Source organism: Phasianus colchicus, chromosome 5, assembly GCF_987193195.1.
Source record: "Phasianus colchicus chromosome 5, bPhaCol1.hap1.1, whole genome shotgun sequence".
NCBI classification, from domain to species: Eukaryota; Metazoa; Chordata; class Aves; order Galliformes; family Phasianidae; genus Phasianus; species Phasianus colchicus.
This window is the reverse complement of record NC_143440.1, coordinates 3,096,462-3,110,654: the sequence shown is the minus strand read 5'-3', so window position 1 is coordinate 3,110,654 and position 14,193 is coordinate 3,096,462. Positions and strand designations below refer to the sequence as shown.

General features: G+C 37.4%; 1 protein-coding gene across 2 annotated transcripts in view; it reads left to right on the top strand.

Moving 5' to 3' along the window:
* Positions 1-3,363: 3,363 nt before the first annotated feature.
* Positions 3,364-14,193, top strand: part of ANO3 (anoctamin 3) — a 172,054-nt gene continuing 161,224 nt past the window's right edge. For both annotated transcript variants that reach the window (XM_090140178.1, XM_090140177.1), the window contains exon 1: positions 3,364-4,017. In XM_090140178.1, the coding sequence (XP_089996304.1) occupies positions 3,864-4,017 (154 nt within the window). In that variant the 5' untranslated portion in view covers positions 3,364-3,863. The remainder of the gene's footprint in view (positions 4,018-14,193) is intronic.

The window sequence follows — 14,193 nt, the reverse complement described above, 5'->3', positions numbered from 1 at the left end:
ACGCAACTTAAGCTTATATTAAACTGCTTTCAAAAAAAATTGTCTGCATGGATCTTCAAAAGAAACAAACGAAACATAGAAATAAGAATTAAAATATCTTCTGTAATAGATGACGCTATAGAAAGAGCATTCCTGATTCCTTGTTTTGATTGTAAAGAAATATTACTGGATCCGAGGAAAATTGCTGAATGTAATTTCTTAGAATACTCAGGTGAAATTGTTATATGTCTATTACACTTCTAATGGAAGAAAAGAGCTAAATTTCAAAAATTCACTTTTTTTCTGCTTCATTTGTGTGTTTTTCTTCTTACATTAGCCAAGCTTTTTGCTTTTGAAGGTCATGTGTACTTCAAAAAGATCTATTGACCAAGTACTTTAGAAGCCGTGATTGACATTTCCATATTCTTTGTTTTATATGTCAATGTTGTGGATCATGTAATTTCAAAGTTGTTGAAAACTTGGTGATGACTATATACAGCTGTTTAAATTGAGAAGAGTGTATACAATGTATTTGGGGTTGAATCCTTCGCCCACTTCATGATTGAGCTTTGTAAGGAGGTGGATGTTAACTGCATTAATTACAAAAAAAATGATTATTTTCTAGACATAGAATTTCCATTTTACCATTTCATCTTTTGAATAAGGAAAGATCATGCAGACAAAAGATGTGTTGAGATATGCTAGATTGCTTCACTGAGAAACTAAAAGAAAAACAGGGAGAGCAAAAAAGGCATGTGCATCCTACGGTAAACTAGATTTGCCCATTAACTGGGCAGACATTTGGGTCATCTGCTTTTTGTTCTTTGCAAAGGGAAGGATATAGAAATTGAGTTTGGCCCTTGATCTGACAGGGCATTATCTAATGCCCTCACTAAGAGTGATGGGTATCTACAACAGAAACAAGGACTTGTTTTGTGTATGTTTCACTTGTTCGGTTTGTTTGTAGGAATTTAGAAATACTCCCTTTTTTTTTTCCCCTTCTCACACTTTCATGTCAACAAACATCTATGAATGAAAGAATTTTGTGGAATTTGTCAATAAATGCATGTTGTGTTGTTTCTCTTACACCTTGTCTCTTCTTTCCTGAAAAAATGAGGCCAGATCCATTTCTTTCCTTGCAGTGTACTGAAGCCTCTGCCATTGCACCCACTGACCTTAGGAAGGTCTCCATCCTTACTAGAAAGGCCTTGTGAGTTGCAGTTGGAGTAGAGTTGAAAAATGTAGTCAGTTATGCTAAGAACAACTAGGAGGTGAGACACCAAACACTTCTATGTACTTCCTCACTGATTAATGTTTTTTAAGCAGATGCTACACAACAATCTGTAGACTAATTGATATTAACTGTTGAAGAATTTCCACTTTGTAACGTAAGCAAATACGAATTGAATGACAGTAGAAGAGAAGGCATTTAACTGCATTAGTTTAACCTTGTTTTAGGAAGGCTCTATATCTTGCTTCTCTGTTTGGAACTTCTTGTTTTTCTGTAGTTCAGATGAGCACGATCAAGTTCAAATTAGCACCTCTGTTCCTGATGTCAGAATAGAGCAATCACTGGGGATGGGTGCAGTTCTGTCCAAACCATGGAGGTCATTACCTGGATCTGCCATTACATGGATGCCTAAGCACTTAGCATTTGGACATAAATAAAAGGACTGCTCAAATCCTAATACGCTCTAGACTGATTTATGTATTCAGCTGCATGGTAGTTCTGTAGGAAACTACGCAGCAATAATAAAAAGATGCTAAGATGCTTCACATTGATTTTAAGGTCTGTAGAGAAACTTAAAAGCTTCAGGCAAGGATCTGTGCAGGAGGTGAAATTGCTCACATATCCAGGAAAAATCACAAGTACTCAGCCAAGCACAGTATGGAGTTCTAAAGATAAGCAGTTTCAGATCTCCCTTTGTGCATTCATGATGCACAGTCATCAGAAGAATAAGGTTTTGCTTCCTTTAAAGTCTTAATGTACTAGATTGAAGAGTGACAGCACGTGAAGTATCAGCTCTTGCATATTTAGCAATAGGGAAGAGCAATTTAAGACAAGGAATTTGGTTGGGTTATATTAAAAATTTTCTTAGCTTCTGTAAATATTCAGCTATTTAACAACCAGCATTTTCATTTAAGAGAATTTTCTTCTAAAGGCAAAATCACACAACTTCAAACATCAGTAATGGCAGAAGTATTTCTTATATAAAAGAGGAACTGAAATAGGATACTATTAAAATGATGCAGTGCAACTCTGGGTCTTGTTAACTTTGCTTTTGCCTTTCTTGGCATGACTCGTGCTGAATTTGCTTTCTAAAGCAACATTTGCTTGCTTGTTCTGCCTGTTATATAACCATTTCATAAGTTTGGGTAACTGTGATTCTTTTATCGAGCTCTCTCTTTCTCACTTCTTCTGATGTGTAATAATTGGAGTAAAAGGAAAAAGCCAACTGCCCCAAATGGTTTTTGGCCTCCCTGTAAGCCTCTGCTGTGACTGATGCATTTTTCAGTCCTGCTCCCGTGTTAGAATCATGAAATCATTAAGGTTGGAAAAGACCACTAAGGTCATCTCATCCAACCATCCAAGTGCTGCTGTGCTTACTAGCCCTAGTATTTCCCTTGCTTTGATCAACCCACCTATTCAAAACCCTATTTCAAATTCCCTGAAAGTGAGGCAATGTCCCATAGACACTTTGCTTCCCAGCAGGTTGCAGTGAAGGAGGAATGCACTCTACCTGCTCCAAGGCTGTGCAGGGACCAGAGGGCACCTATGAGGGCTTGTCTTAAATGGGATTGTGGTGAGCCAGGGTGGCCCTGGCAATTCTTTTGTATTGAGCTGAGTCTGGAGATGTGGGATTTGTCCTCTTGGTACAGGATGATGGACTGCTTATTAATGAGAGCCTGCTTAGTGCTCATCAGGATGCATAAATTTTCTTGTGTGTATATCTCTTTCCCAGTGTAGGCAGCTAACAGGTGACAAGTCATTGATAGCTGCTCTTTCCTGAGTCAAACTTGGCCATTTTCCCAGCAAGTCTCCCATGTGGCATGCTTGGACAGATGCTCTGGGCAGGCAGAGGAGGGAGGGAAGGGAGTGGTACACACTGCTCTCAACTCTGGAGTTACTGCTTTAAATGGGGTGGAGGGCAGGGGGAGGAGAAAAGGGGGGAGGACTTTGAAAGTGAAAAGAAGAAGAAAAAAAAAAAACAGGAAAAAACAAATGTTTCAAGGATGGGGACCAATTTCCTTAATATCACTAAAAGTGGTTTCTTTAGGAAAAAAAAAAAAATCGAGCCTCAAAGTATGGAACAGAGGAACCAAGAGCTGTTCCTTACTGTTTTCAAGGAGCGGTGTAACCGTGTGCACATAGCTTGCCACACATCCCACATCAAGACCTGAGCAAGCACCAGGGAAACCCAAGTGTGGCCGGAGGAACTTCCCCAGGCAGCTGCACTTGTTTTCATTGGTATGGCTTAGCCCCTCCCAGCTGGACCAGTGGGGAGCGAGATGGGAGTCAGGCTCTTAAAGTTAGTCCAGAAATTCGTGGAGTTACAGATGTCTCCACTTACCCTTTCTATTTTTGTACGAGTTCTGCAGAAATGCTGTAATATTGCTGTTACTCCAAGAACAGAAGAACTTTTGAAACTAGTTATCCACCTTAGAGAAGAGCTGCAATGCTTAGCAAATGCTGCAGAGCTGGAAGAGCAGCTTCGTGAAAATACGGTTCCTCAGATAAGAGAGTTAAAAGCGTTTTGCACTATTATTTTTACCATAGGAAGTTATTTTTTCCCCCAGACTGCAAGCTTGGGATAACTGAAATTAAGGTGGTTTCTTTAATTGAACTTTGTTTTAATTTTGGGTTACCCTGAGACTGTCTTGCAATGTCAGCTGTGATAATCGAACTGGATAAACTTTCTTCGGATGAGAGGGAGAACAAAAAGGATTCCAAGTCAGATTTTAAGGAAGGCAAATTGAGTGAATTCTGTGCCGAGTATTGTGGGTTTCAACTTCACTGCTCTCATTCTGCACCAGCTGGTAAGCCTGCATTTATATCAACTGTTTCCTTAGCTCTGTGTCTATTTACTCATATAACATGTTGTGGGTCAAGTGTAAGACTGATGAGAAACGCAGGAGACTTTGCTGTCATGTGTAGACAAGCCAAAGTCATTTTCCCTGCTAGCATACAGTTGATTCTTTAATAATATTTTCAGAGTTTTCTGAGCATTCTAGTAAGAGCTCAAGAGACTGTTACTTTTTCATCATCTGGATGCTGAGCTGTCTGTGTGAGATACTGTGGCTCTGAACTCAGGGCAGTCCCTACAGCTGCACTGGCATGACACATACAAGGTGTAGATACAAGCTGTGCCTGCTAGTGCTTAACACCATGCCCTCTTCTTTCCTCTGAGATTTTTCATCACATCAGGGTTTGTAAAGAGGGAACTGCATACGTTGCAACACTCTTTCATGACCGGTGCAATTCATTTGTAGATTTTGTTTTGTGGTAGGGGTTAACATAGGCTGGAGTAGTGACAGATAGCAAGAAGAGACGCTCCAAAATGCCAGCTGAATGAGCACCTTGAACTTTCCTGAGATGTCAGTCATGGAAACAAACAGTATGTGATTGCCTTGGAATTGCTAACGTTACTGCAGCTGACTAGTGCAATCTCACTTATCTCCTTAAAACTTCCTTAAAGTAGTGGATGGCTGCAAATTTAGCAAATAACTTTTAAGAATGGCTACTCTGATTGCTCGTGGGACTACATGATTTATTGTGACTTGAACAGTTCCCAAGGGATATTCTGAGTTTTATTGTGTTTTCATTTGTTTATGCCCACTGGAACAAAGGGCAAGCAAGAAAAATGAACAGTATCTTGCACATAAGCAGTGCTTTATCCTGTGATAGAACAACTTGCAAATTATGCTCAGCTGAAGTAAATGACTATTTAAATAACTGATGTTTTCAACAAAAGTTTTAAAATCTGTGACAAACTTCTGGAACAGTTCTTATAATTCAGTTCTTACATAGGAAAATGGTTAGTTGAGGTAGTCATGATGTCATGATATAGTTAGATAGTTGAGATGTCATGATATCTATTCTTTTGCTAGAAGAATGACTGTCTTATGTTTTTCCTAATAGATTATTTTTTTTAATTCTTGTAAAGCCTTCAATAAATTTTATATTCTTGGTAGAACAACTTCTGGAAGTTTGGCATATCTTTGCAAGTTCAGGAATCATGCGTCTGTCTGTTCCCTGGGGTGTTGTAACATAATTTGAAGGTTACCACTCCTATCCCAAAGAAGCTGTCTAGAGACTTATGCTTGTGCTAAGTGATGTACTTAGCTACTTCCACTAAATGCCCAAGTAATCTGCTGTAGCCTATCCTGTCAATCAATTGCAAAATGAAATTCCAACCTGAGCAACATACTGTTTGTGAAATTACAGTATCTGAATATCAGGTTCTGCAGGAGAGAGGCTGGAAAAAAAATCAAATCTGCTTGTGGGATTCTTCCTTTTGGAAAAGTTTTTGTTTTGGGTGGAAAAACCCCAAACATTTCTTGCAAATATTTATGCAAATACCAGGAACAGAGCTATTGATTATCTTTGAGTTATGGGTAATTTTTTGTTTTGTTTTTGCACCGTAGGAAGAATCAGATAAATGTGGATACTTTTACTTTTATGAATGGTGATTTTAAGCAAATGCAGCCTGACTTCTGTTTTTCTTCTTTTACCAGTGTTTGAAGTAAGCAAGCTGTTTGTAGCTTCCATTCTTGCACTGGCTTAGCTGAAATCTGAATGAAACAGGATGAACAATCATGTTTGGTACCCACATGTCACTTCCTAGAAGGAACTTCTACTTACTCGATCATAGCCACTGATTAAAAAAAAAAAAAAATACACTTCTTGATTGATCCTGTTTCTTCAAGAATAGACTGTTCTTCAAGCAGTTGTGTTTCATAGGCAAATGAAAGAGCTATGAAAACATCAGAACTCAGTGTAAATCTAGAAAAAGGATTGGAATGATGCCCTTTTCTGCTGTTCATATTTGTTATAAGTACCTAAACAATTTATCATGCTTATTTGTACTAAGATTTTTTTGTTTACAAAACAGAATTCAGTATACTGGCATTGTCACTTGAGAAAGCATTTTCCTGTAGTACTGAGGGTTTAATTCTGAACATAATGCTCAACAGTGCAAATGCAGAAAACTGAACGCTCCGGCAATGTTAAGTGGTATCCTGAAATAGTATGATGTTCTATGAATGGGAAATGGAAATGTCGTTAGAAGACCTGATGTCTATTCAGAGTTACTGGGGCATGAAAACATTAACTTCATCTTGTTCCTTTTTTAACTGAAGTTGTAGTAATGGGATATAAATGCTAAATTACTTTCCTGTTACTTTCCTATTTCTTCCTTCTTAGATAGGAAATGTTATAAAGAAACTTGACTTAATGCATATAGATCAGTCTTTAGTACTGATCTCAGTACTAATCCTAATGCCTTTTTATTTGGGGTCTGCAAGTGTGTCAATATACTGCAGCAAGTAATACACTAGAATATGAACTACAGCACTACTAAACTATTTTTGTGTACCCTGTTTTTTCCATGCAGGGCACTGTAGAAATATTTGGGGGTTGATCACTTGCAGTGTAATGTTAGACAGTTTCAGAAGAAGAAATCTTGAAACACGTGACTGACCTTGTTTTACAAAATGCCCCATGAATAAACGAACGACAAATGTTGGTTCCCATGGCACTCAGGACAGCTGGACTCTGGGTGAGCATTGAAATGGAGCCATGATACTTGGAGGCTCAGAAGACGATGATGTGGGTTGATGGTTTTTAAAGATGCCAAACACTCTTGGAAAAGAAATGAAGCTTTTTTTTTTTTTATTTAAATACTGCCTATCCTGTGAGGAATTCTACTTCAGTACATGGTAATATGAATATTAGTGTCACAGCTACAGCAGTTTGTCTGCCGTCTTCAGTGGCAAATGAACACTATTTAAGGTACAGGAACATGGGACATGAGCTATTGCATTTGCCAAGACATAACTTCTTTCAGGACCTGGTGTATTCACTGTTCAGACTTCTCACAAGAAGCAAAGCTATTCTGAGTATTCTAGCTGTAAATATTTGCACAGACTCAGAACTTATCACTGATAGATGATATCCTGTCTCATCTCTCATTATCCTGGAAATGACCAAGAACATCCAACCTACAATAATGGCCTTTATCTCCTTTTCTGATTTTAAGACAAAAACACATTCAAACATTTCTCCATAGATGTTCTAGTAGATTCCTGAAGGTAGCTTTGTCACTTATTTAAGATACAAAACAGCACCATAAATGGAGTCTTAGTACCATAACTGCCAGTGGCTGGATCTGAGAAAAGCACTTGGACTGTCCTAAATTGAGATGTGTATTCATCAGGTGACTTTAATACTGCAAGTACAGAGAAATCTTCAAGCAAGTTCTGACAAATCTTTGGGGAGGAAAAAAAAAAAAAGATTAAAGGCTAGGGAAATACATTTTTCTGCTTTTCCTCTGATCTCTTCTACCAAACAGCCTTTTTAGGAAGAGATGTGGAAGTCATTTTCCAAAAGAAAATATCTTATTTTTCAGAAGCTATTTTTTACCATCAGTCTACTTTTTGTTACAAATATTCCAGATGCTTTATGAAGATATAAAAGGATCAAAACAAGTTATTGAACTCAGAGTCTTAAAAGGGTTACACTTGAAAAATAAAGAACGTATTCTTGCATAATTCTCTGGGTAATTCAGATGGCACGAGAAAACCACAGCTGGGCTAACAGGGAGCTCAGGGAAAGGAAAATGGGAGTTACTGGACAAAGATGCTACAACTAAGTAAATGCTTTCAGGTCTTTAGTAAATGTTTGTGTGTCCAAGACCACCCACATACAACTAACAACTGTTTTAGTAAAGTTTAAGGGCTAAATAACCTTTGAGAGTTGGGAAAGCAGTGGGAATTTATTCAACTTCCCTATAGTTATCTGTCTCACTTTTCCTTTCCACGATGCTTCTAAGAGGCAGCAACAAGCTGAACTGACTGCTTGCTGCCACATCTCTTGGTAACCCACATAGACAGCCTCTCACTTTTCTGATATCATCTGAAACTATAATGCAAATTGGTGGACGATTGTCTCTGAATGGAGCATTTCCTTTAATGAAATGGAAATCGTTAACAATTTTACAGGGTGAAAAATCCACAATCTCCAGATTCTTCTTTATTGCAAAGCCCTGTATGGACTTCCTCCCTAAGCCTCTGCACCCTTTGCTTTAATGGATGGCTGTCTTTGCTGAAACTTCAGAGATCCTTAGTGAAATTCTATTAAATCACTATCTCCTATTCCTGAAATTTAGAAGGTGGTTTCTGAATGAGATTTTTTTTTCATTCCCTTTATTTATGTTTTGGAAAGTTCTTTGTTTGCATTGCAGTGTCTGGAGAACTGATAAATAGAACTGATAAACTGGAGCCTTCTGCATAAATCACCTCGACCACACCACCTATTTGCCTCAATGACTCACTGTAGGATTACATAGTAAAACCAAGAGAGCAGACACCGTATACAGAACACTGTGTCTAGTAGTTACAATGCAATTGAAGGTCACTATCTTGAAATGCATTCTGGAAATGAACAAACCTGACGAATTAATGATTGCACAAAGCTTAGGTACTGCTTCTCTGTATTTTTCTTCTTATCCTGCTGCCCACCAAAAGGTCAGAAAATATGGTTTTCCTTCATCTCAAGAAGCAACTGGGATCTTGTCAGACCAACAATGGAAGATCAATATTGAGAAATGACCCAAAACTTGTTCCATACCCAGCCAGCACTTAGCTGAAAGCCCATCAAGAAACAAGGAATTCAGCAGTACAGAAGCTCTATGAGTTATTAGTCTCCTAGCTGTAGTGTAGCAACATGCATTCCATTATTTCTGATGGGCAACAGAATAATTATCCACCCTTCTCAATACTATCTTGAATTCTCACTGTACCTCCGAGGCAGAAATTTTGATGTCCTTCTCACTAAATAATGTACTGTTATTTTCCAAGAGAAATGGCCCTCTTGTACAGTGACTGCAAGTGGAGGAAAAATGGGGGAAAAAAAATTATCCATGTATTCCCTTGCAGTGAAGTTATGAAGTATATCCTCAGTAGAACTTATAAGTATCAGTCTTTTCTGCTACTCATCCTAAAGATGTACTAGATGTACACCTGGAACACAGTTCTCTTTACCACTGTTTTCTGTGCCAAAAGGTTTGTTTATAACATACAAGATAAGGCTGTAGCTAATGAGTAATTGGGAGATCACATAGAGGTCAAGTGCACTAAGGCATTCACCTCTGCCCTTTGAGTCATGATTTTGATCTTCACATAGCTAAAATAAATGTAAACTAAGCTGGATAAACTTAATTTCTCTCAGGGGCATCATTTCTCTTCTGTGCTCTTCCTTCCCCTAATGAGATATTTACTTTCAGTTTGAAGTTGGAGCTCTTGAATAGAAATACTTATTTTCCAAATTCTCTCAGTAGTAATGGTAGCAGGTCTACATAAAGAAAGCTGCCCTCATAGATACTACTAAAACTTTTCATAGTTTGAAAGACGAAGTCAATATTTACAAGACGTTAGTCCAAACTCAATAACAAAGGTAAAAAAAAAAAATGGGAGCAACAGTCAAGCCTGAGCAATCTTCCTGTAGCAGTCTGTATTTCACAGCTGCAAAGGCTGACTATATCCACAGAGTACTTGCTAGCAGAAGTAAGACTATATGCTTAATTTTCCCCTTTAAATAACGACCTTGTTGAGAAACAGGTATCCAGTAGGCTACAGTATGCAAGATGAAAACACACATGGGAAGTCACTGAGGTATTTAAGGCCTCTTAAAAACTGAAGTCTGAAAATATGTTTCTATATGCTATTAGAATATTATGTTATAATATTTATCTGATATATTAGATAAATGTCTTCTTGTGGCCCCAGTTTTTAAAGACTAAGCCTGAAGTTCTCGAGTGTTATACGTAAAGAAGATGTGTCAATAACTTTGGTATGTAAAGAAGGGCACTCCTCTGGCAATGTAGGATACGCTTGTCTTCAGTATTTGAACACTGTTTACTATGAAATGTGACAGCAATGTCTAGACAGGCTAAAGTGAGATGACAGATGACGTCTGTATATGGTCAAAATGTTTAGAATTTGTTTCAGTTTCTTACTTTGTTTTAAAGCAGCTTACAATTGCTTTTCTGTTACACCATCCCGAATGTACAGAAATTTCACTAGATCTTCTTTCTATTGCTTCATGTCTTTTACTGTACTTACAGCTAATCTGATTGAAAAATATAAGCTTTCCAAAAACACTTGTTTAGTAATATTTAGGAAGGGCATCATGGGAGAGAGAGTTGTTCGCAGTTATCTGTGTAGGCAACGGAATGTTATAAATAGAGCTTTGAGTGGTGCTGGAAGAGACAAGTGTACTTTTCTGAGAGTACATAGTGAAAAAGAATTTGGCTGCCTAAAATCCACTCTTCTGCTGGTTAAATACTAAACAGAGATGGTAACATTAAAGTTGCGTTTGTATATGCAGAGCTATTAGTAATTATTTAGATGTCTATCGTATTTATGCTTCCAATTTTGGGATAGAAATGGAGGAGTGTTTCTTAAGTCTAAGTACACGAATCTCTTGAGCCAGTGTTATTGTGCCAAATCTCTTAAGTTATGTATATTTTATAAAAATAATTAGCTCCAGGTTTTTGTTTCAATGTTTTAAATGAACATTTTAGGTGACTGTTTTTAAAATAAACGCCGTCTGTTCAACATCAAAATGTAAAGAGATTGCACTCCAATACAACATCTTAAATTAGATTACATATCAGAAATTCTTCAAGTTAAGGCCTTCCTTATTTTCCTTGTGTACTTTTATGTTGCTCTATAACGTGGTATAATTTGTGAAGACACATATTATAGTCATCTACTAACATTTATTTCAGGAAGTTATTAACAAGGAAGGCAGTAAAATAGTGTTTTGCTGATGTGATTCCAAAGAACATAATGATGTGCATTATCAGTGAGCTTAATAAGTCTTATCTGAGCTCTAGGGTGTAAACTAATTTCCTCACTACCTTCTTGCATAATCAGAAATGAATAATTTTCTCATAATTTTTTAGGAAGAAAATTCTCATCTTTATCAGCAAGCTTTTGGGTTTGGAGTTTGTTGTCTGTGTGCTTTCTAGTAGTTGCTTAAAATGCTCTTTTCCTTATCTTTTTTTTCTCCCAGTCTTTTCCTTCAGGGATAAGGAATAACAGCTGAAATCATTATTCAGTCATTATGGATACAAAGCTTTCTCGCAGGTATCACACTGGGCATGGCTCTGGGACTGTGAATAAGAGGTTAAAACACATTTCTGCTTTCCCTGTCTAGGCATGGATAAGTGTCTAAATACCAGAATGCCCTCAAGTCATTAAAACAACCTGGAGACTATTCTGCAAAGTTTTTCTCAGTTCATCTTTGAAGATCTTTGCTGTTTATGTTCCAGACATTTTGATGTTGACATTCCAAAGCTGCTCCCATCTCCCTGCATTCAAAAGTTTTAAATTCTGAAAGACTGTATAGTACTGCAGAAGTCTGCAGAGGTCATTTGTTTACTGAATCTCTTCTTCACTTCAGCATTGTGCTGCTGAACCTGAACAGCGGTTCTGATGAGCTATTTAAGTGAACAGCCACCAGAATCCTGTGTTGCTGTTTCAGATTTATGCTCAAGATTCCAGTTGTCAGATTCTATTTTGCTCGGCAGTGAGATATATGAGGTCTGCATGGCTTCTCTCCCAGTATTCCCACAAAGGCAAGTTCCATTAATGTGGTTTTAGAGACAAACTTAATGAATAGAGTCTCTTGGACTGTGAGCCTTGACAAGCAAAAGGGGTCCTTTCTATTCCATGGTATTTTGACATGGGATTCATGCCATGGAAATGCAATTTTTGGAAATGCAATACCTGATGTACGTTAATCAAGAATATAATTATATTCATCTGTGTTTTCTCTGGTTTTTTTTTTTTTTCTAATTTGAAAAAATGCACAGACTCTAGAAGCTGTGTCTGAGAAAACAAACTAAGCATTGAAGCAGAGAGCCTACTTTTGCTGTAACATTTGTGTTGGCTATTGTGGCTTTGTGGTATGAGATGCTGATGGTCCCTGCTCTTTCCTGTTGACTAAACTTAATGTTACATTTCAGGAACAAACAGTAGTAAAAATAGCAAGCGTATTCTGGATAGCACTGATATTTTCTTTCTTTCTGTTAAAAAGAAAGACAAAAGATAGAGCCATTCAGGATTAGGGAACTTTCTGTGCGTCTGTATATTTTGTGCCTTTTTCATTTGTTTATGAAAGCCCAAGGAGGACATAAATCTTCAAATGTCAAGGATCCTCAAAACTTAGACAGGGGAAGCATATTTCAAATGTTGCTATCTTGTTCTCAAGAGGGATTTGGCCTTGTTCTCTGATTTTAAGTGAATCATGTAAGAAATGTCCTTTGATATTATTTTCCTTTATTTCTGGAAGTTTTGTCGTTAGCACGCTCTTTTCACACAGGATGTGTTACTGGAACGTTCAGTCACATTGGGAAAGAAATAGAGTGGTGTACAGATAGATATCCCATTTATAGGCCCAACGTCAGCCTCAAATCTTTCATACAACTTGTTTGCCCTGCTTTCCCTTCGTAGTGTTACAGTGCACCTAAATTGAAAAGTACTACTTCCATTTTAAGGAAACTCTGTTTCTTAATCTTTATTTCCTTTTGATTTTCTTTCCTTGACAGGGATCTCTGTGGGGAATTGTTAGCTTTTCTGTCCTTGATAGAGCTTATAGGAATTCCCCTGCCTACATCAACAGTCCACACGTTTGGTATCCTGTTTCTGTCAGTGATCAGCATTTGCTATTTCAGAGGAAAGAGCAGGAAAGCATCCTGTTGGCTGTTTCCAGTCCCTCCTTGAGGATATCCTACCACTTGATCAGAATTAGCAGTGCTGAAGCCCTGCAGGAGGGATGGCACCAAGCTAAAGAAAATGAGTTGTCAGCTTCACAAATACGGAGTTTATTCACTCGAAATAGAATTTCCCAAACCACTGCTTTTAGCCCGAACAACACTGGGGTAAAATGAGATGAAAGGAGCCTTAAGGCTGGTTTTAGCCTTTGAAAAATCATCTTATGATTGGCACTGAAAAGCCTCATAACTGATTTTGACTCTCTTCTCTGTAGTTCATATTTTTTCATTTCCACAGGTCTGTTTGTCTCTTTCTCTCTCATTCTTCTTCAGGGTCTGAGCATGTTCTCCTCTCCTTTTTGATCTATTCAATATATCAACATATAGCACCTGGAACTTCCCCTCTACTCAGATTCCCAACTTTTTCTTGACCTTTGCAAAATGTATCCTCATTTATCTTTCTGTCAACATTTTGTATTTGCTTTCATCTTGTTTGTGAATTCGCACGTTTCATGTCTGGGTGTTTTTTTCTGTCACTTGCTCCTTTATACCTCTCAGTTTTGGAGTCAAAACTTTTCCAAATATATCACGTGCTTCAAGCATCCATATTTAGTTCCTTTCTTGAAATCAAATATTTAACTGTACCTTATTTTTTTCCATGTTTTTTGTGGTTTCTTCTTCACACTTATTGCCTCATTTTTAAAGCTCTATGAAATTATATTCTTAATATAACTATTCAGCCATAAAAGATCTGCTATGTATGTAGCTTTAAATTCTTTAGCACCAAGGAATATTTTCTTAGGCAATTTTTGGAAAAACTGAGGATACTCAGTAATAATAATAATCCCACCGTTTAACCTCTTCCTGATTTTGCATGGAAATGGGACCACTTAGCATTTCCGAAAAAAAGAGGTCCCAACTCATTTGCCCAATACGAGACTTAAATTCTATACAGCTGTTTGTGGGTTTTAATTTTAAAGATTCACACATACATGAGTATACTGTCAACTGTTCTAAAACTTCCACTGGGTACTTTTTATAAAGTTTAATTGATGTTCTTCAGCAAGAATAAGGTGTTTAATACTTTCTAATACTAGACAGCAAAGATATATCGAAGGTATTGGTGCCTCCTTTGCATAATGGCAAAAATATACAAGGAATTGGAATATAGTCTGTCAAGTACAAAGAGAAGGCCAGAATTGGAGTTAAAATGCCA